We start from the raw sequence: 21,250 nt of genomic DNA on the forward strand, positions 1-21,250 counted from the left end.
TAAATTAAGTACAAGGGAAATACTGGGGTTGATGTAATCGACTAGTCCCCTCCCCCATAATTTCAGGCCTTGTGCCTTTAGTAGAAAGGATTATTGTTATTATTATTGAGAGAAAGCAACAGATGCCATCAAAGTGACACTGGGGTACAAATATACAAATCCCAATATGCCCATCATGAATACCTGTTTGATAAGAGTACAACATGCATCACAAACTGCACATGACCTTGCAGGTGAAGCCTAGTTAGAATTTTCTTCAGATCGAGTAGCCCATCCCACTCAAAAGGTCTCTGAATAAGGGTTGTTTAAGGATGTTGAATGAAACACTCATATTTCAGGGGTGAATTATCCAAACCTCAAAGAATTTCTTTCAACACATGGCTATGATGCTCCCCCATTATTTCTGCTCATGATCAAAGATGCACATATCGTCAGCTACTAAGGGACATGCTCAACTGGTTACAGTCAAACAACTGACAAGCAAATCTGTGGTATTGAGCAGAATATTTGCATAGCCCATCTTTTATATGAAGGCAAAACAATGTACATGATAACACTTCCAGTCAGTTAAGATCAGAAGCCATGAGAACCACTGTCTGGTATGGCATCAGGCTGCTGCTGCTACTACTACTATCATCATTATTATTTATTTTCTTTTTACTTTTTTTTCTTTCTATAATTTAGTTACAGATGTAATGAACTGGGCTGAGGTTAATAGTCCCCATGTTCTTTTCCTCTCTGTCTTAACTGTTGAAATTGTTGCAGCCTGTATTTAGTTTGAATATATGCTTGTTAATGTTTGCCAGAACAGTCATGGATGGGGAAGGAACTAGAAGTTTTATTTAAGTACTTGTCAAATATAAGTACTTGTCACATACAAGCACCAGCAGGCTAGATGGTCGTGTCAAGCTGGTTGATGTGTAATGTTCACCACTCAGCTAAAGGCATCCAAAGACCAATAGACTGGTAGTATATTGTTAGAGAAGTTGTTTTTAATAATCACAATAACAGTGATGTCAAACAGTCAAAGACATACAGATGTATGTGTCTTGTCCAGTGAACACATGAGCTTGGGGGCTTGATCAATGGTCCAGTATCTTAATATCAAAACAATTACTTCATAAGTATATAGTACATTGGTTCTTTATGGTGTAAAAGAAACCTTTATGGATTACTGTTTAGGGTTTTGTACTCAAGATCACAAGATTATGGTTTCAATTCCCACACTGGTGATATGTTGTGTTCTTGAACAAAACACTTCATGTCGTGTTGCTCCAGTCCATTCAGATTGTAAATGGGTAACCCTGTGACATTTCCCTGTTTAGGAGGAATGTTGACATGCCTGCTTAGCCTATGGGATGCCATCATTTGAAAGCTACAACAATGCATGGAAGTGCATTGTGACCAGTGATGTGTAACTACATCTGACAGTGTGTTTGGCTTGATACAGTGATATGTGTGTGTGTGTATACACACACACATATATATATATAGATGCAGGCAGAGCTGTTGGTGCAGGTGTGGCTGTTAGCTCAGGCATAGTTATGGATACAGTCATGGTTGTGTGGTTCAGAAGCTTATTTCTCAAGCATTTAGTTTTAGGTTCAGTTTCAGTGTGTGACACTTTAGGCAAGCATCTTCTACTATAGCCTTCGGTCAACCAAAGTCTTGTGAGTGGATTTGGTAGATAGAAACTGAAAGAAACCCATAAAAAATTTACCTGAATAAATTCTGTCTGACCCATACAAGCATTAAAATGTTGGCATTAAGATGTTGATATGTGTGTGCAGGCAGGCATGGCTATGAGGTTAAGAAGTTTGTTAGTTTCCCCCTAGTTTCAATGAGCAAACCATAAACTAAAAGAACACCATGTTTATGATGAGTGCTCTTAATTCTCATTGGCCAAACTAATGTTATTGAAATTAGGCGTAATGACAAAGTACAACTTAGTTACTGTAAGTAGCATAATTTTACTGTCTATGAGCATTTTATTGATTTGCAGTTATGGGTTAAATCTTGGGTGAAGGGATTCTCTGTCAAAATCTGAAAGGATAATACTGTTGTTGTATAAATTTGATTTGGAAAATAACAGTTCTTGCATGGTAGGCCTAATCTGCGACCTTATTTTACAGTACTCTTGGCTACCTTTAGTAGAATTGGTTGTGTTGCTGACATTTAGAACATGTCTCTAAAGTGTAACAGGAGATCTTGCAACTCTGTTTCTTGCTGCACCTTCCCCCATGTAGTATTGTTGTTTATTAGAAGGTATAGATAGCAGCAGGTCTCCAGGTGACATTTACCATGAGATATGATAAGGTTTTGGCTTTAGGAGTGGTATGCCTTAGGAGGCTACTCTGTTAAATCTGAGATACAGCTGCAATCGCTGATTTCCAATTAGGTTATTTCAAAATCAAAATAGTAGTTAGCAACAACTTATGAGTTGTGGTTTTTCTCTCTTTGCTCCACTAATATGAGTCATAAATACCGCTTTCATTTCTTTGATTAAACTGTCCTTAACCCCTTCTTATTGTACTCGTTTGAGATTAAAAAGAAAATATTGGTTGATTGACTGAAATGGAAATTTTGCTATTGATTGATTTTGCAGGTGTACAAAACGTCCTTGTAGCATTGATGTCTCAAAAAGCTGAAGTGAAATATGACCCAGCTTACATTCTACCATCCCAGATTGGAAATAAGATTAGTGCCCTAGGATTTGGAGCTACCCTTCTTGAATCAGAGTCTCTTGGTCAGTCTGCAGTGGAAATAATTGTAAGTATTTCAAAACTAGTTGGTTAGGTATTTTTCTTTTTATTGTAGCTCATTCTCACTTGCAGAGTCAAACAAATAACAAATGGATTGTGCTTCACAACAGCTGTTTCAGAGGTGTTTTTTTTATTGATGAACAGAAGTGTTACATCATGCAAAAAAAAAAAAACTGTTTTCATCAGGTGAATATAGGTAAGAATTGAACATTCAGAACTTCTCAAGAACAAGTATACAGTGCTATTTGAGTCTACCATTCCAAATTCGGTTAGTGATAATGCTATCACTGACATGACCTTGGTGCTTTCACTATTTAAGTACCTGATTCTCTTGAATCCTGGAAATATTTTATATTGTTTTTCTTCTTTTATTTGTTTCAGTCATTTGACTGTGTTCATGGTAGAGCACCGCCTTGAAGGGTTTTAGTTGAACAGATCAACCCCAGGACTTATTCTTTGTAAGAGATACGTGGAAGTTATGTTAGAACAAAGAATACTGCCTCATTTACCTAGAGGGCATTTCTTATAAGGATGAATGGTACAAAAAAGCTCTCATAATTCTATCTCTAACAGATGTGAATCATCTGTTACAGCCACCAGAACAGCCAGGTCACATGATTACACCTTGCTATGGGTTCCTCAGCCACAGATGGCCAGCAGCTGGATAACAGCTGATTCTCCTGCCAATAATATATAGAAATTCAATGTCTATTCAGGCAATGGCCTTGCAAAAAGCCAGTGGGCATATTAAAAAGTAATTGATAAGAACAGAAAAAATATTAATACTGAAATACCTTTCAGTATTAATACTCTTTCTGTTGTTAGACGGAAATTGAAAGAAGCCCATCATGTGTGTGTGTGTGTGTGTGTGTGTGTGTGTCTCAGCCCCCCACCCCCACCCCACATCACTTGACAATCAATGTTGGTGGCATTATGTCCCTGTAACTTAGCAGTTTGGCAAAAGACACCGATAGAATAAGTACCTGAAATTATATTGTTATCTCTTACAAAGAATAAGTCCTGGGGTCAATTTCTTCAACTAAAAACTCCTTAAATCAGTGTTGCAGTATGGTCACAGATAAATGACTGAATCATCATCATCATCGTTTAACGTCCACTTTCCATGCTAGCGTGGGTTGGATGATTTGACTGATGACTGGCGAATCAGATGGCTGTGCCAGGCTCCAATCTGATCTGGCAGAGTTTCTACAGCTGGATGCCCTTTCTAACGCCAATCACTCCGAGAGTGTAGTGGGTGCTTTTACGTGCCACCTGCACGAGGGCCAATCTGGTGGTACTGGCAACGGCCACGCTCGAAATGGTGTTTATTACGTGCCACCTGCACAGGAGTCATTCCAGCGGCACTGGCAACAACCTCGCTCGAATGTTTTGTTCACGTGCCACTGGCACAAGTGCCAGTGAGGCGACACTGGTAACAATCAAGTTCAAATGGTGCTTTTTACATGCCCACTGGCACGGAAGCCAGACAGCTGCTCTGGAAGTGATCCCGCTCAGATGGATCTGGTAGCGCTCCACTGGCACAGGTGCCAGTCATCGAATTTGGTTCAATTTTGATTTCACTTGCTTCAACAGGTCTTCGCAAGCAGAGTTTAGTGTCCAATGAAGAGAGGTTGGCATGGGTGCCAGTCATCGAATTTGGTTCCATTTCAAATTCAATTTCGATTTTACTTGCCTCAACAGGTCTTCGCAAGCAGAGTTTTGTGTCCAAGGAAGGAAGTTTTGTGTCCAAACAAGTAAAATAATATATATATATATATATATATAGGATTCAAGAATTACTCAGAAGCATGACGAAGGAACACAGAAAATCGACGCACAAGACATGGCTGTGCTCTTCCCTCATCAATTATCATCTAAAAATCATAACAATTTTGTTCATCTTAGTGGCATCAGCAGCAAAAAACTGCTGGGAATAAGTGAGTGGACATAAAAGATGGTAATGAAAACAAACAACACTGCTAATTGGTATATATCTATAAATATATACATACAAATAAAGGCCTCATGGCTATGAGACAGTATTAAGACAAGACATAAATGCTGATGGGAAATGATGTCCTATAGGATTTGGAAAAGAGAGCAGAGAGATAGGAAGATAGAAAGAAAAGTGGAAGGATGGAAGAAATAGAAAGATAGAATGAAAGGTGGGAAAATGAGACAAACCCAGGGTTGAAAGAAAATGCCAAGGTGGGAGCCCAAGAGAGCATGACCAACAAGTTACCAAAGGAAGGGTGAAAAGAGAAATGGAAGGGAGGGTGAAGGGCTGAGGAAAAGATGGAAGCAAATAAAGGGAGACAGGGGACAGATAGAAAGAAAGAAATGTAGAAGGAGATAGACAAGAAAGAAAGGGAATAAAGGAGGTGTGGACAGAGTAAGAGAGAAGGCAGGAGAGTAGTGAAATGCTGAAATTCTGCTTCTATTTTGAGAAGACCTGCCGGAAATTAACTGGACTTACCATAAATATTACCTAACTTTGAATGATTTGATAGTGCTGACCACAGTGGCAACAATACTGCTGCTAATGCTGAGACATGCTCTAACATGTTTAACCCTTTAGTGTTCAGATTACTCTGTTAAATGTAATACTTTTTCACTCAAATTGTTTTGAATTAATCATGCATTATCTCATAGCTTTGAGGTTTCAATGATGTGATTGTATATTTTTTGAATCTCAATGTAGGTTAGGTTTGAGGGGCTAGATATTCCCAGTTTGATTATAAAACATATAGAATATTTGGGCCAGATATGGCCGGTTTAAACACTAAAGGGTTAAGTGAGATTTTTTTCATGGGTGCATAAATACCACAGAGCAAGGAAAGCTTCAGTTAGACAGGTTCTGGCTTGCAGACATGCAAAAAATAACTTATTGCTTTAATAGCCCCTCTTGAAAATGGAGGTCACATTAGATATGTCATGTATTACGAGTATAAAAAAGGCAACTTGCAAGTGTCAATGTTGGTTTTGACAAGGGGACTTTTAGATTGGAAGATACTCGCTGCTCTGAGTGCCCTGTCTCTTTTGATAATGATGTGTTGAAGGCCGCTACGGAAAGAAATCGATATGCAACTGCTGAAGAGTTAGCAAAAGAGGTTAATTCATTGTCATCAACTATCCATCACCATTTGCAAGAACTTGAAATCGTGTCTAAGCTTGGCAAGTGGGTTCCACATGAGTGAAAACAATAAAAGAAAACATGTCAATATCTACTCTGCTCTTTATTCATGTGAGAAAAAATGTCCATTTTTGAACTGCTTAGTTACTAGTGATGAAAAGTAGATGGTAAATATCAATGTCAATGGGTCCAACCAGGAGAACAAGCAAGACCCATCCAAAACAAGGTTTTCATACTTGGAAAGTTTTGTTAAGTTTTTGGTGGGACATGTTTGGTGTAATACACTTTGAAACCTTGCCATGAAACCAGACAACTACAGCTCAAGTGTACAGTGAACAAATTGATTGATTGAATGAAAAACTTACAGAAAAAATGGTGTTCTCTTGTCAATTAAAAGGGTATCATTTTCCATCATGACAGTGCCAGACCTCATAGTACAAGAGTCACATGTACCAAGATTGAGGAGCAAGGTTTGGAAAGGCTTCCACATCCTCCATACTCTCCTGACCATACTTCTTTGGATTATCAGTTATTCTGAAGCTTGCGAAATTTTATTGATGGAAAAAATACAATTGCTTAGAGACACTTGAAACAGACCTTCAAGAGTTTTTCTCTTGTATGCCAGCTGATTTCTATAGGAATGACATAAAAAAATCTTTTATGGCATTAGAATAATGTTATTGATTCAGATGGGGAATATATAGTTGATTAAATTGGTACCTTACTTGCTTTTTTATTTCTTTAAGGCATTCTACAAAAAACATTACTTATGGGATGATTGATATTATTATTATTATTATTATTATTATTATTATGTTAACAACTATTTTTTTTTTTGGCACAAGGCCAGCAAGGGGAAGGGTTAAGTCAGTTACATTGACCCCAGTGCCCAGCTGGTACTTATATTGTTGACCCTGAAAAGATGAAAAGTCAACGTAGTTGACCTCAGCAGAATTTTAACTCAAAACATAAACGCTGCCAAGCATTTTGCTCAATGTGCTAACAATTCTTCCAACTTGCTGCTTTAATAATAATGATAACGGCTTTAAATTTTGGCAGAAGGCTAGTAATTTTATGGAGAGGGGCTAGTCAATTACATTGACCCTGTTTCCTAGTTGGTACTTATTTTATTGACCCCCAAAATAATGAAAGACAAAATTGATCTTGGCAGAATTTGAAATCAGGATGTAATGTGTCTGATGAAATACTGCTAGACATTTTGTCCAACATGCTACTAATTCTGCCAGCTCACAATAATAATAATAATAATAATAATAGTAGTAGTAATAGTGGTTTTGAATTTTGGAGGAGTTGGACAAGTTGATTACATTGATCCTTACATCTCGAAAGTTGAAACTACGTGACTTTTTGCCTACCAGCGATTGTAAACATATCGTTTTTGCTCAGATGGTGCGAATGAGGACATGTAGATCACATGCTCTGGCACACACATACATATATGACGGGCTTCTTGACAATTTCCATCTTCTAATTCCACTCATCAAGCATTTGTCAGCCCTAAACTGTTATAGTAACAGACACTTGTCCAAGTTGCTGCACAGTGGAACTGAACCCATAATTAAGTGGTTGTGAAGCAAACTTCGTAACCATACAACTTGCACCTTTATAAAAACAATTTACTTGTTGACATCTAAGACATAAGTTCATTATAGTCACCTATCATTCCCCATATGTTTCAGCCTTAAATCAAATATTGTAGAGAGTAGAAGAGAGAAATTCACATGTAAAACACTGGGTTTTTTTGTCATATTTCTTGCAAATGTTTACATACTTCTGTGTTGCTACATTTTAATTGATTTGGCAAGAAAGTAATTTCGTTTTTCACAAATAGAGTTACAATTTTTTTTAATGACTTTTGTCAATGTTATGATTTTTTCCTTTTGATATTTGATAGCCATTACTTTTAGCTTTCTTTAGAAGCAAATTGTATGTAATTTTGTTTACAGTTGTTCAGTGTCAATTTTAACATGGAGTGCAAAAACAAACATTTCTGCCATATTTTGCTTTTTTATTTCTGAAAAGGCAAGAAAGTTGCTGAGTTTCACAAAGAGATATGTGAAGTTTATGGTGTTGATTGCTTAACAGAATCCACATGTCAGAAATGGTTTTAAAAATTCTGTTCTGGAGATTTTTCACTTAAAGTTGACCAAAATCCTGGTTGACCTACTGAAGTTGATGATGACTGAATCAAAGCCATAATGGAATCTAATTGTCATATAACTGTGCTACAGATTGCAGAGAGGTTAAGATGTATCACATACAACAAATGGAAATCACTTTAAAAGTCTTGAACTCATTAAGGAACTCGATATTTGGGTTCCACATAAATTGAAAGATTCAGTTAACACAACAAATTAATATTTGTGATATGCATCTCAAACGCAATGAAATCACCCTTTTTTTTTAAATGAATCATCACTGGTGATGAAAATTGGATTATCTACAACAACATCAATCAAAAACGATCATGGTTGAAGCATAATGAACCAACACAAACCACATTGAAAGCTGAAATAGTTGAAATTATTGGAGCTTGGTTGGGAAGTGATGTCACATCCACCATATAGCCCTGATCTTGCACCATCAGATTACCATTTATTTTGAAGTTTGCAAAATTCTTTGAATGGTAAAACTTTCAATAATGATGATGACCTGAAATCACACTTGCTTCAGTTTTTGGCTGAGAAGGACCAGAAGTTCTATAAGCAAGGAATCATGAAGTTGCCAGAAAAATGGCAAAAGGTCATTGAACAAAATGGAAAATATAGATTGAAGTTCATTTTTTATATGAAAAAAAAACGATTTTTATTTCACATCAAAAAACCAAAATTACTTTCTTTCCAACCCAATATTATATTGTTGTCATTCTTTCTTTTATTTTCTTATTTAGATTACAGGCATGACCTGTTCTTCCTGTGTCCATCTTATAGAGTCAACTCTTCTCAAGAAGAAAGGAATAGTCTCAGCTAATGTAGCCCTGGCTACCTCAAAAGGTGTATTTGAGTTTAATAATGAAACAACTGGTGCTAGAGATATTATACAAGCCATTGAGGTAGGTTTAATTACTTTTGATGCTGGTGTTTGTTATCTAGGTAACCTAATTAGCTGTGGATGAGAGAACTCTGAAAGCATTATTAGCTACAATGAAAATAGGGTGGGAAAAAAGTCCAGGAAGTTATTGCATTTGTTGGCAAAATAGGGATTCTCTATTCAAATGAATGGTAAAGTGTACTTTGCTTGTGTCATCTTCATCATCATCATCATTTATTGTGTTTTCCATGCTGGCATGGAATTAGCTGGTTTGACAGGAGCTGCTCAGGCTCCAGTTGTCTATTTTAACATGATTTCTATGTTTTTCATGTGGCACCAGTACAGGTACATTTATGTGAAACTGGCATAGGTGTTTTTGTGTGGTGCCTGCATGGGTGCATTTATGTAACCCCCATGGCTTATTTGAGGATAGAAGAGAGGGTGAAGATTCCCTTTAAGGGGAGAGAACCGCTTCAGGGTTTATAATTTTTTGTTATTTTTATTATTAGAGGCTCTTTTCGTATGCTTATGGGTGAGAGAGCATATGAAATAATATTTCTTTATAGTCCATATTTTCTTGTGTCCTAGTAGTTGTAGGTAGTGCCATTTCGCCCTTATTATAGACTCAATGATGAAAAGCACAAACTAAGAGTTAAATCCAAAAGAAATGAATATAATGATGTGTGTTTCTATGTCATTTAGAAAGCATCTGTCTTGTTTATCTGTAGACTAATGTAAAAGTGCATATTATTACAGGAGCTTGGATTTCAGGCCACATTAGCAACTGAGAGTGACAACAAGGCTGCCCGGTATGATCATCGCATGGAAATTAGAAGGTAAGTACGAAAGTTCTGGCACCAGAGGACATTTAGACTTTCCCACCCATTCTGTTTTCACCTGTAACTTTACCTATACCTGGTGATATATATATATATACCCGGACTTGTGCCTCAGAGGGTAACTTTCTAGGTGCAATCCCATGGTCATTCATGACCAAAGGGGGTCTCCGATATGTATATATATCCTGTGCAGCAACATGTAAAAGCGACCATGTAGTGACATGTAAAAGCACCCATGTGGTGACGTAAAAGCATCCAGCTCACTCTGTAAAGTGGTTGGAGTCTGGTGCAGCCCCCACCAGCTTGCCAGCTCTGGTCACGCTGTCCAACCTGTGCCAGCATGGACAACGGACATTAAATGATGACGATGATCATACACACATGCACACTGTCATCATCATCATCATCATTTGACATCCATTTTCCATACTGGCAAGAGTTACCAGAAGAAGATAACTATGGAAGACATGAGATGCTGTGAAAGCTGATCTCAGGAAGTTGAAGTGCATTTTATGACAAAGGGTCACAACAAAATGGGAGATGCTGTTCCAGAGAGGACCCACCCAATCTATACAAGCATGGAAAAACAAATGCATGAGGTTGATGATTGTGGTGGTATAGTGGATTTAGATGTATATATCCCTTTAACATTCAGATTACTATGTTTATTCACCTTGTTTAGAATCAATTACACATTATCTGACAGCTTTGACATTTCTGTGATGTGATTGTTTATTTTTAGAATGACACTCTAGGTTAGGTGTGAGAGGCTGGATCTGGTTGGTTTTAATGTACAAGAGGCAGAATACTTGGGCCTGATATGGCCAATTTAAATACTAAAGGGAGATATATGTGTGTGTGGGTGAGAGATAGGGTGGAAAATTCAACATATGAACATTCCAATTGTTCAATTACATGGGCAACAAATAAAACATTTTTTTTCGTTTTTTTGTTCAAAGAAATATGCAAGTTATTTTTTCTAAGTAATCATGTGACATGATATGTCCCCTGTTTAGTTTGTCATTGTGTTCTTCTTCTTAGTCTCTGGACTGAATAAATGACTGGCTGTCTCACTGACACTTGTTTACTGATTCAGCACTAGCAGCCAGACACTGTGTACTAAGGCTCTGCCTTCAGGTTACAGATACTTATACGGTTTTACACAGTTTCCATCTACCCATCTTTTACCCATGTTGCTTAAGCTAACTCATTGTATGGCTTGATTACACTTGTGTCGAATAGCACTCAATGTGATTGAACTCAAGGCCTGGTGAAGTCTATTTCAGTAACATTTGAACAAGTTCTCTCTCTCTCACACACACACACATGCAAACCATCATCATAACTTTACATTAATTTCCCATGGTAGTATATTTGAAGTAGTTTCATGGCATCTCACCAGGGTCTGAGTGCATTTGATATATCACTGGTACTAGAGAGCCTCTCTGCAGCAGGATTATAGGGTCCCTTCCACTCCATGTCATTTTTTTTTCTAATATTCAGAATAACTGCTCTCCTAGACAGATTGCTTGTACTTTGCTTACAGAATCCTTCAACAAACACACACACATGTAGATGAAACTTATGCACTTATATTATTGTCACCCCATGACTTTAGGAAACATTTTTTCACGCTGAGAGTTGCTGAAGCATGGAACAAACTGCCGGCATCAGTTGTTAGTTGTCGGAGCACTGCATCCTTCAAAACTTCCATGCTTTCTGAGATTCGCCAACACTACACCTGATTTCCTCCTCTCCATACACACACAAGCATGTATCTGACTCATGCATTGTTCGCTTTCCAGACATTTGTACATTACTGCATGTGCTTTATATGCACTGTCTGACAAGTTGTGGTGCACCTGAGCACTGTATACAACAATTTCATTATTATTATTATTATTATTATTATTATTATTATCATTATTATATAAATTATGACGATGATAACAACAATGATTCTTTTGTAGGTGGCGCTCTTCATTTTTTTGGTCGTTATTGTTTGGTCTTCCTGCCATGGTCATCATGATGTACTTCATGTTCACCATGCCTGCTCATGATAATCTACCTCCAGCTGGAAATGCCACAAACGTGACCACTGTAGCTCCTGGAACATTCAGAACCCACCGCAAACAGCTGATGGTTTGTGCTGGTCTTTCCCTTGAGAACTTATTGCTTTTCATATTGGCTACAGCTGTACAGGTGAGTTACTTATTTTATTTATTTATTTCTTCTTTCTAACTTTCATTTTTTTCTTTCATTTTTTCTTTTGTCTTTCTATTTTTCTTCATTTCTTTCCTTACTCTTTTACCATTTTGTTTTTATGTGTGTGTTCTTTCATTCTGCAAACTTTTCTTTCTAGTTACCTTTCTATTTTTGTACAGTTGAATAAAATAATCTACGTAGCATTTGTATTTTTTTCCTCTCTGCTGTGCATCTCACCATTCTTATAATAGGAATGGCTTTAAAGTTGAATTCATCAACATCCACTAAGTTCATGGTATTTGTTTTTCATTTACTTTGATGAGAATAAAGAAATAAATTAATCCAATCTAAGAGTTTAAAACTACCCCCTGTTGATTTTTAGAGGATGCCTTTAACATAATCTACACTGAGTCCATAAATATTCGGACCAAAATCCTAGCCTGTAAATAACTTGATGTCTTGAGTTATCTTCAGTTTGGAAATGTGGTCAAATGTAGTCCACTGTCTTCCCGGTGAAGTAAACCATGTTGTGATTTCTTCCTTCATTTCCTTGCGGGGGATCTTAACCCTTTCGATACCAAACCGCCCAAAGCCGCCCGAAAAAAATTTTGGTTAATGTGACCAAACCGCCCAAATTTACCTATTCATATTTAAATGAGAATATCAGAGCAAATCTCTTTAGTACATTCATGAAAACACGTATTATATTTCGTAAACAGTTCAACTACAGTTTTGTACAACAATCAAAGTGTAATTTTAATTCCGTGAATTTTGGGAGATTTTTTTCCGAAATTTGTTCCTATTGTGTTTTCAAAATTTGTAATTCTGACAAAAAATGGATACGAATTTCATTATATCAAGCAGCGAGTCAGAATTCGAAGGATTTTCTACTGAAGACCTTCATAAATCTAACTCTATGACTGAAAAAAAAAAGCACATGGTATTTGATAATGAATCTGATGTTTCATTTTCCGAAAGTGAAAACAGTGAATCCAATAAATCTCCGACAGCGATAAAGAAAATGAATTGGCACCTGAATGGAGTGAAAATTTAAAAACTGTTTCTTTCGGTGATTTTTCTGAAGAAACTGGACCAAGCCACAGACTTTCCCAGGAGAGTAAAGCCTTAGACTATTTCTTTTTACTTTTTCGAATGAGCCTATTTGAAATCATTACGGCGGAAACGAACTGTTACGCTAAACGTAAACAAAGCGAAAGAAAGGATACTTTGTGGTTTCCCACAACCTTAAATGAAATTAAGACTATTTTGCCATAAATATTATTATGGGTATCAGAAAGTTACCCAGAATAACAAATTCTATCGTAAAATTTTGTTGTATACCCAATTGAATATTAGCTAATAACCCATTTTCTATAGCGATGTTTGAACAAAATTTTAATAATTTTATATTTTGTTGAATTTACCTGTATCTACCTGCAATTAGAGTCACTTTGTGACAAAAATTATAGTATAGAATTGGTTGAGAACATTTCATTAAATTATCTTCCAAAATTCACGTTAATATATTGATAAATAAAAAAGTTATTGTTGTTTAATGAAACCAGACTAAATTTATGATTACGTTAGAAATTAATTGAAACACATAAGGGGTGTATTTTGGTCAGAAATATAGTAACGAAAGGGTTAAAGATCCTGCAAATTGGCAACCCTTATTTCTCTGACTAAGACATAAAACAAAAAGGTAATAATAGAAATGTGGATAATTGATTGCTGAATATATAGTACAGTATGTCAGGTATTTAGTCCTACTCTGTGGTATTTCTGTTATTCCATTGTTTATTTTTGCTTAAGTAATTGTAAGAACAACAAACAACATGGTCAGTGGAGACAAGTGACACCTCTCACTTGCAATATATTCAAATTTTGGCAATAAAATGTAAATAAGAAAAGAATTCAGAAAATCACCTGTTCTAAAACCCTGCATAGTTTCACCTGAAAGTTAAGGATTTGAGACTGGAGTGGGCTAGGTTGGGTGGTCGCAGCTGGAAAGGAATCAGTGGTTATTATTGCTGCAAGGATATGCCACAAACAAACCCAAAATTCTTTTTTTTTTTTGGTAATATGAAAGTTTGTACAAGGATTTCTATCCCAAATGCTAAATTAACAAATTTTGAGGGTGAGCATAATCAATTTAATTGATCACTTTATAACACTTTTGCTTGTATCTGATTGGTTCTTATTTTATCAATAAAGAAGGATAAATAACAAAGTTTAGTTAAGAACTGTAACTAGATATTGTAAGGTGTTTAATCCCATAACCCTACTGTTTCTACCACCCACCAGTCCCATCACACTGCCAGTAAGGATATCTAACATAGGCGCAAGATCACACATTTGAATTAAATAGTCCCCAGTATTTGACTGATACTTATTTTATCAACTCCTAGAAAAAATTGTTTCAAATTTTGGCACTAGACCAGCAGTCTTGGAAGAGGGCTGAGTTGATTACATCAACCCCAGTACTCAACTATTGACCCCCAAAAGATTGAAAGGCAAAGTCAACCATGGCAGAATTTGAACTCTGAATGTAAAGATGGATGAAATGCTGTTAGGTATTTTGCCCTGTGTGCTAACAATTCTGCCAGCTTGCTGCCTTAACCTCTAGAAATGATAATAATGATATCTAACTTAGACTTATTTCAAATCCCTCTGTAAGAGATGTTGGCAAAGAATTTAACCTGACACTATTAATTATACTAATGATGCAAGCCACAACATTATTTCATTGTTTTATTCATTTTCATAAATTTCTACATTTTTATTTTTCATCATATATTTTTTCATTACATTTATATAATTTTTTTCATTACAGCTTTTGGGTGCCCGGTATTTCTATGTACAAGCTTATCGTTCCCTGAAACACAAATCTGCCAACATGGATGTACTTGTGTGTCTGGCAATCAGCATCTCTTATATATATTCCACTGTTGTTGTTGTTGTTGCTATAGCTTTAAGGGAGCCTTCTAGTCCTGTGACATTTTTTGAGACAACCCCAATGTTAGTATTATTTATTTCTCTTGGTCGATGGCTGGAACATATTGCCAAGGTAACTGCCTTTCTTTCATCATTGATTTCTTCTTTTAGCATAACATTTTACAGCTTTTGTTGAATTTGGATCCCTTATATAGAAGTGATAATGGTACATTAAATTTTCAGTTAGCTTGGTTATATCTAAAATATGGAGGAAACTCTACTCTATAAACACTCTACTTATGGTTTGTCTAATAATATGAGTAAGCAGGATGTGATTAAGCGTGAATAAATTGGACTTTGATTCCTGCAGCTGGACCACAGTTGGGAATGGTACTAAATCCACTTTTCATATTTCTGATGGGGTACACAACATTTCATCAGGATAAGTGGTATTAACATTCTGCATTGTGGGATGGATCTTCTTGAGTACATCAAGGTGTTAGATATCTTGGTCCTTTGTCATCACTACTTATTAAAACTTAAGTCTTCACTAAAGTTTCATTAAACTAAGAATGGTTCCCTGAGGGAAAGTCTTAATTTCTTGTAAGAACATTTGGTTCAGTTGTATTTTTATAATGCTTAGTTGGAATGTCTTTAATTCATATGTCTTTTCAGACTGGGCTTATTTGCAGATAAACAATGACATCTATATTGTCGTCATCATCATCATAATTTAACACCAGTTTTCCATGTTTGAGTTACACACCATAACAAAGACTGGCAAGGCCAGAGGCTGCACCAGGTTCCATAATCTGCTTTGGCTTGGTTTCTACAGCCAGATGCCCTTCCTAATACAACCAATTTACAGAGTGCACCAGGTGCTTTTTATGTAGCACCATCACTACGTATATAAATAAAAAAAAAAAAAAGAAGTTTCTATTATTTTACTGCTCTTTCTTCCAACTCTTATTTTGAACTTTGATACAACACTTATGTAGTCTGTCCTTGTTAGAAATATGTCCTCAGAACTGCTAATTCAGTGAATTTCCTGAAAGTTAAGTGAAAGGCTATGTGTTGAACTGTTCTCAAAAGCTGATAGTCATGAAGCAATAGCTTCAGACAGCACATTAAATAATATGTAATAAACAAATTTCCCTTAAATCATTTTCTACTTCAGTAGCCATGTTGTGATTTGAGGAAGATTTGGCTGTTATGTTGTTATAGTCACATGATATATCATTGTAGCAACTGGATACATTGTTGTAGCCACAATATATATGATGTGTTTATAGCTACTGTAGAGAATAAGTATTATATAGATATTAGAATTGTTGAGCTAACAGTAATTGAAAATCTCAGTATTTTGTCTTGGGTTGAATTTAAATAAAAATTGTATTTTCATCTTTACTCATTCTGTTTTTCTTATAGGGCAAGACATCAGAGGCTATTGCTAAACTCCTTTCCTTACAAGCTTCCGAAGCACTTTTAGTCTACATGAAAGACGGTAACATTATCAAAGAAGAGACAATAAATGTTGATTTAGTGCAGAGAGGAGACATATTGAAGGTATGATATAGTTACTATTACACTGTGTAACATGCTTTTTGTCATTGGGTAGCAAGTGTTATTTCATATTTGCTTACCCCAGAAAGTATGAAAAATGGTTGATGTCTCCTTCAAACTTTGCTTTTGTTACATTTATTCAAATCCCAAAGAATCCCTCTCAACACATGACTATAATACTCTCCAACTACTCCTGCTCATGATCAGAGATGCACATATTGTTATCCACTAAGAGTCAAGCTCAAGTGGTTATAGTCTAGCAACTGACAAGCAAATGTATGGTATTGAATAAAATATTTGCTATAATGTAATTTCTGCTTTAGCAACACAGTGCTGAATTTATCTGAAATGTAATGTAAAATAGGTCAGTGTGAAAACATTGATGTTCAGATCACAAAAGCAAAGTTTACAGGGAATAGTAGTGATTTCCTTTGAATTTTAGATAGAAGCAAATAGGAAATAACACTTACTGACCAATGACAAAAAAAAAAAATTTTAATTTTGTTACACAGTATTATCATTATTGCCATGAGGATCTTATCATATTTGCACAGATTTGATGCATGAACTTGGGCCACCAGAAGTACAGTTGTGTGACTTCTAACTTGCTTTTCACCACTAGCATTGTGTTCAGTAGTACCTAGATGCTTATTTATTTTTATTTAGAGGCAAGTAAACAGATAAACAAATTAAATACAACAGTTTGAGATTGATATACAATATATATATATAGCCATATCTAGCCAAAATATTCTTCTTGTTTTATATTCAAACTGGTCAGATCTGGCCTTTCACACCAACCCTACACTATCATTCTAAAAATTAACCCTCATCAAACTCTTAAAGTTACAAAATAATGCATTTATTAATTCAAAACAATGTGAATAAATAAGCATTACATTTGACAAAATAATGTGAATGCCAAAGGGTTAAAGGTGCATATATCTGTGGAATACTCAGCCACTTACATACAAATTTATTGCGTAGGTAATTCAGTTAATCAAATAACTGAATACTTATTGTGAATCAATTTGCTTTTTCTGTGCATAGGCAAGAGTGGATGGTTCTTGTGGAAATACTTGTTTTCTCAAGCTGATTGTCTTCCTAACTAACTATCCAACTGTAAAAATGATAGTCAACAATGGAACTTCTGGGTGGCCACTTCACCGCTAGAAATTGCAAGCACCCCCTCCCCTCAAATCAAATAGTGAAGGATGCATTATGTAATGTAGCTCTAGATACATCGTCTGAAATAAGGAAAACAGTATAGTCAGGGCTTATGGTCAAAGGCAAGGTGTATGCTTATACACACACCATCATCATCATCATCAACATTTAACATTCATTTTTCATGCTGGCATGGGTTGGACAGCTTGACAGAAACTAGCAAGGCCAGGGGCTGCACAAGGTACCATAGTCTGTTTTAGTTTGGTTTCTATGGCTGGATGCCCTTCCTAATGCCAACCACTTTACATGGCACCAGTACCAGCGTGTTTTACATGGAACCTATGTAATAACCACTTTAGTGTGTAAAATGTGTAAAAGAAATAGTTTTTGAAGAGGAATAATTATAATGAAATGTATTGACTGTTCTAGTTTTTTTCTTTAACTGTAGGTTCTTCCTGGAGAGAAAATCCCTGTGGATGCAAAAGTTATAGAGGGTTTGTCTTCATGTGATGAATCTCTAATCACAGGAGAATCTATGCCTGTCTCCAAAAAACCTGGTAAGATATAGTTTGACTGATTTATAACCTTATTTCTAATGAAGCACTCTGTGTGTTTCAAATAATTTTGAAAATAGTCAAGGATTTGGAGGCATTTAATAAAAGAACATTAACAAAAAAAAAATTTGACATAAAATTTATGATAAATATCTATTCAAAGAGGAACACTTAATTGTACAATCAACAGGGTGAAAATTCAGGTCAATAGATGAACCTTTACACTGTTACTCAGTCGATTATGTTGTTAGATCACACCCTGCTACTTTTATTTAAAAAAGAAATAAAAAAATTTAAAAAAAAAGGCATTTGGATTGATGTAGTTTGAGATATATCTGGAAAACGTCTGCAAGAGCCAGTAGAAAGTTGGATATAACTACCTTGCAGTATTTATTTTGGTTCCTTGCATTCTGGGTTCATATTTTGCTGGGGTCAGCTTTGCCTTCTATACTTCTGGGATCAACAAATTAAATACCTCCCTAGGGCAGTGGTTGATAGAATCATTAGAGCATTTGTACTCTGATTTCAAAACCCACCATATCCTGCTCTAGTGACTGACTCTGTTACCTAGTTTAACACTATCACTTGATCTTTGTATGCTTTTATTGGAATATTCTCTGTTACAAGCATTTGAGCTAAGTCTCTAGTTTGAGAATACCTTCCTTTATCTTTCTCTCAGTAGTCTCGAAGGTTCTGTAAAGGGGTCATGGGTTCATCCCTTCTCTCCTGACTGATATAAGAAACGAAGTATTAAATAAAACATCATCAGTCAATGACTAGTATATATTCTCTAAAATATTCTTATTTTGGTTTCAACCATTTTAAACTTTGGCTATACTCATTATTTGTATTCTCTTTGTCTTCAGTTTCCTTAAAATGTAAACATTACTGTATTTCAGGGTCGTCTTTAATTGGTGGTTCCTTAAACCAACTCGGAACGTTGCTGATAGAAGCTACACATGTCGGTACAGATACCACACTGTCACAAATTGTTAAACTTGTAGAGGAGGCTCAAGTTTCAAAAGTATGTGGAATGTTTTTTTTGTTTCTCTTTCTCTCTTTCCTCTCTTCTGTTTTCTCTCCCTGTCTATCTATTTCTTTCCACTTTCTCCTTTCATGTCTCTCACCTGTTTCCTCTCTTTTCTGTTTCTTCCTTCTCTTTCTCTCTGATGTTGATGACATGTCATTTAACTGGTTTTCTACCACCTTAAAACAACTTCAAATCATTTATGAATAGAAGACCCAGAACTTGTGTATTATTCTTTCTGATGTTCTTCTCTGGCAAAATCTTATATTTTAGTAAGGTCATCTTGATTTTCTGTAATCCTAGTCAGTTCTGCTTAAGATGATCTCTGGCATGAAGTTAAAACCAATAGAGCACTTTGGAAAATATCTTAATATATCCCATCACACTAGATATGCTTATATTTCAGTGTGATTTAGGGCTATACTGTTATTGCTTTCTCTTTTTGTGTGTGTGTGAGATGCAATGCAGTAATCTAGGTGTTTTCACTCTCACTAATGACATGACTCTGTAGCTGGAACAGAATCTCTTATCAATGGTTTGGTTTCTATAAATGGATACCTTTTATTAACACCAGCCATTTCTGAATATGTATCATCCCAAACTGAAATTAATCTCACTTTTATTTTCAGGCTCCAATCCAACAGTTAGCAGATAAGATTGCTGGTTATTTTGTTCCAATGGTTGTGTTTGTCTCTGTGCTCACTCTTATCATTTGGATTATCATTGGCTATCATGATATTAAGTTGATTGACAAAAGTTTTAAGGTATAATACTTTATATTTTTTTTTAAACTTGAATTTTTTTTTTTTACAAAAGTCTTAATAACCAAACTATTTGTTATAATTAGATATTTCTCTTCTTATAAATGATATTATTTTTTCTTTTTTATGTATTTATGTATACTGCTGTTCTTGTTTGTTATTCATCCATTTTATTTCATCACCTTTATTTACATATACATTGTTGAGGAGACTGGTTTGACTACTCAATGTCTTTCTTCTTATAAGCAAGGGTTCATGGACATTTTATAATCAAGAATTAGGGGATATTAATGTTTAGGAAAACTAATGTGGGAAAAGTAGTGTATCTTGTGTAATGGTTTTGATGATTGCATCTGCATTTGATCTTGTGTCTTTGACATCACAGTCACATTGCCTTTTACTGTAATATGGTTGTTTTTTTTTATAGTCCTCAAATAAGTTTGGTAAGCATGCCTTTCTGAGCCATATTTACAACTGATGTGAGCTGAAAGAGTGAAAGAGAAGAGAGAGAGAGAAAAATTGGTATTTAGTATCAAATTACCTACTCACTGGTATAGTTTAGTGAACCAAGATCCAACCTCCAACCAAGATCAGAAGTGGAACTTATATTTTAACTCATTTTTCTCATGCTTTTATGAGTTGGTTGTCTCTGGGTTTTGTGATATTTTTGAGTAAGCCAAAAATATCACAAAAGCACAATATATATATATATATATATATATACATACACACATATATAGGGTCTGCTTAAATCAAACCAAGCCAGCCAGTATACTGAGACCATTCTATGATACCATTTAAAAGTATGTCTTCATTGAGCCTGTTTAGAATTGGATCTTGGATAGTTATTGACAGAAAATTCCAGGATAGGTAGGGTAATTGCCATCATTAGCATTACTATCATTACCTTTCTTTTCACTAGCATTATCATCATTTTAATTATTGTTGTTACCATTGTTAGTTCTGTGTTTTCTTTCCACCATAAAAACAGTTATGATGTGGAACTTACATAAGACTACATTTGAAAACCAATGACCTGTGATATTTAACCCTTTAGCACTCAGATTACAAAGTGAATAACTGCTTGTTTATTCACTTTGTTTTAAATTTATCATTCATTATCTCATAGCTTTAAGCTTTTGATGATGTTATTGTGTATTTTCTATTTTTAGAATGACATTATAGGGTACATATGAGATATCAGGTCTGTCTGGTCTGGATATAAAACAGGTATACTATTTGGGCTGGATATGA

General features: G+C 35.4%; 1 protein-coding gene across 4 annotated transcripts in view; it reads left to right on the top strand.

Moving 5' to 3' along the window:
• Positions 1–21,250, top strand: part of LOC115211782 (copper-transporting ATPase 1) — a 173,728-nt gene that overhangs the window by 128,381 nt on the left and 24,097 nt on the right. For all 4 annotated transcript variants that reach the window (XM_029780460.2, XM_029780461.2, XM_036503444.1 and 1 more), the window contains 9 exons: positions 2,606–2,769; positions 8,807–8,968; positions 9,703–9,782; positions 11,756–11,987; positions 14,824–15,057; positions 16,353–16,490; positions 18,103–18,211; positions 19,108–19,232; positions 19,865–19,999. In XM_029780460.2, the coding sequence (XP_029636320.1) occupies positions 2,606–2,769; positions 8,807–8,968; positions 9,703–9,782; positions 11,756–11,987; positions 14,824–15,057; positions 16,353–16,490; positions 18,103–18,211; positions 19,108–19,232; positions 19,865–19,999 (1,379 nt within the window). The remainder of the gene's footprint in view (positions 1–2,605; positions 2,770–8,806; positions 8,969–9,702; positions 9,783–11,755; positions 11,988–14,823; positions 15,058–16,352; positions 16,491–18,102; positions 18,212–19,107; positions 19,233–19,864; positions 20,000–21,250) is intronic.

This window comes from Octopus sinensis, linkage group LG5 (genome assembly GCF_006345805.1).
Source record: "Octopus sinensis linkage group LG5, ASM634580v1, whole genome shotgun sequence".
Taxonomy (NCBI): Eukaryota; Metazoa; Mollusca; class Cephalopoda; order Octopoda; family Octopodidae; genus Octopus; species Octopus sinensis.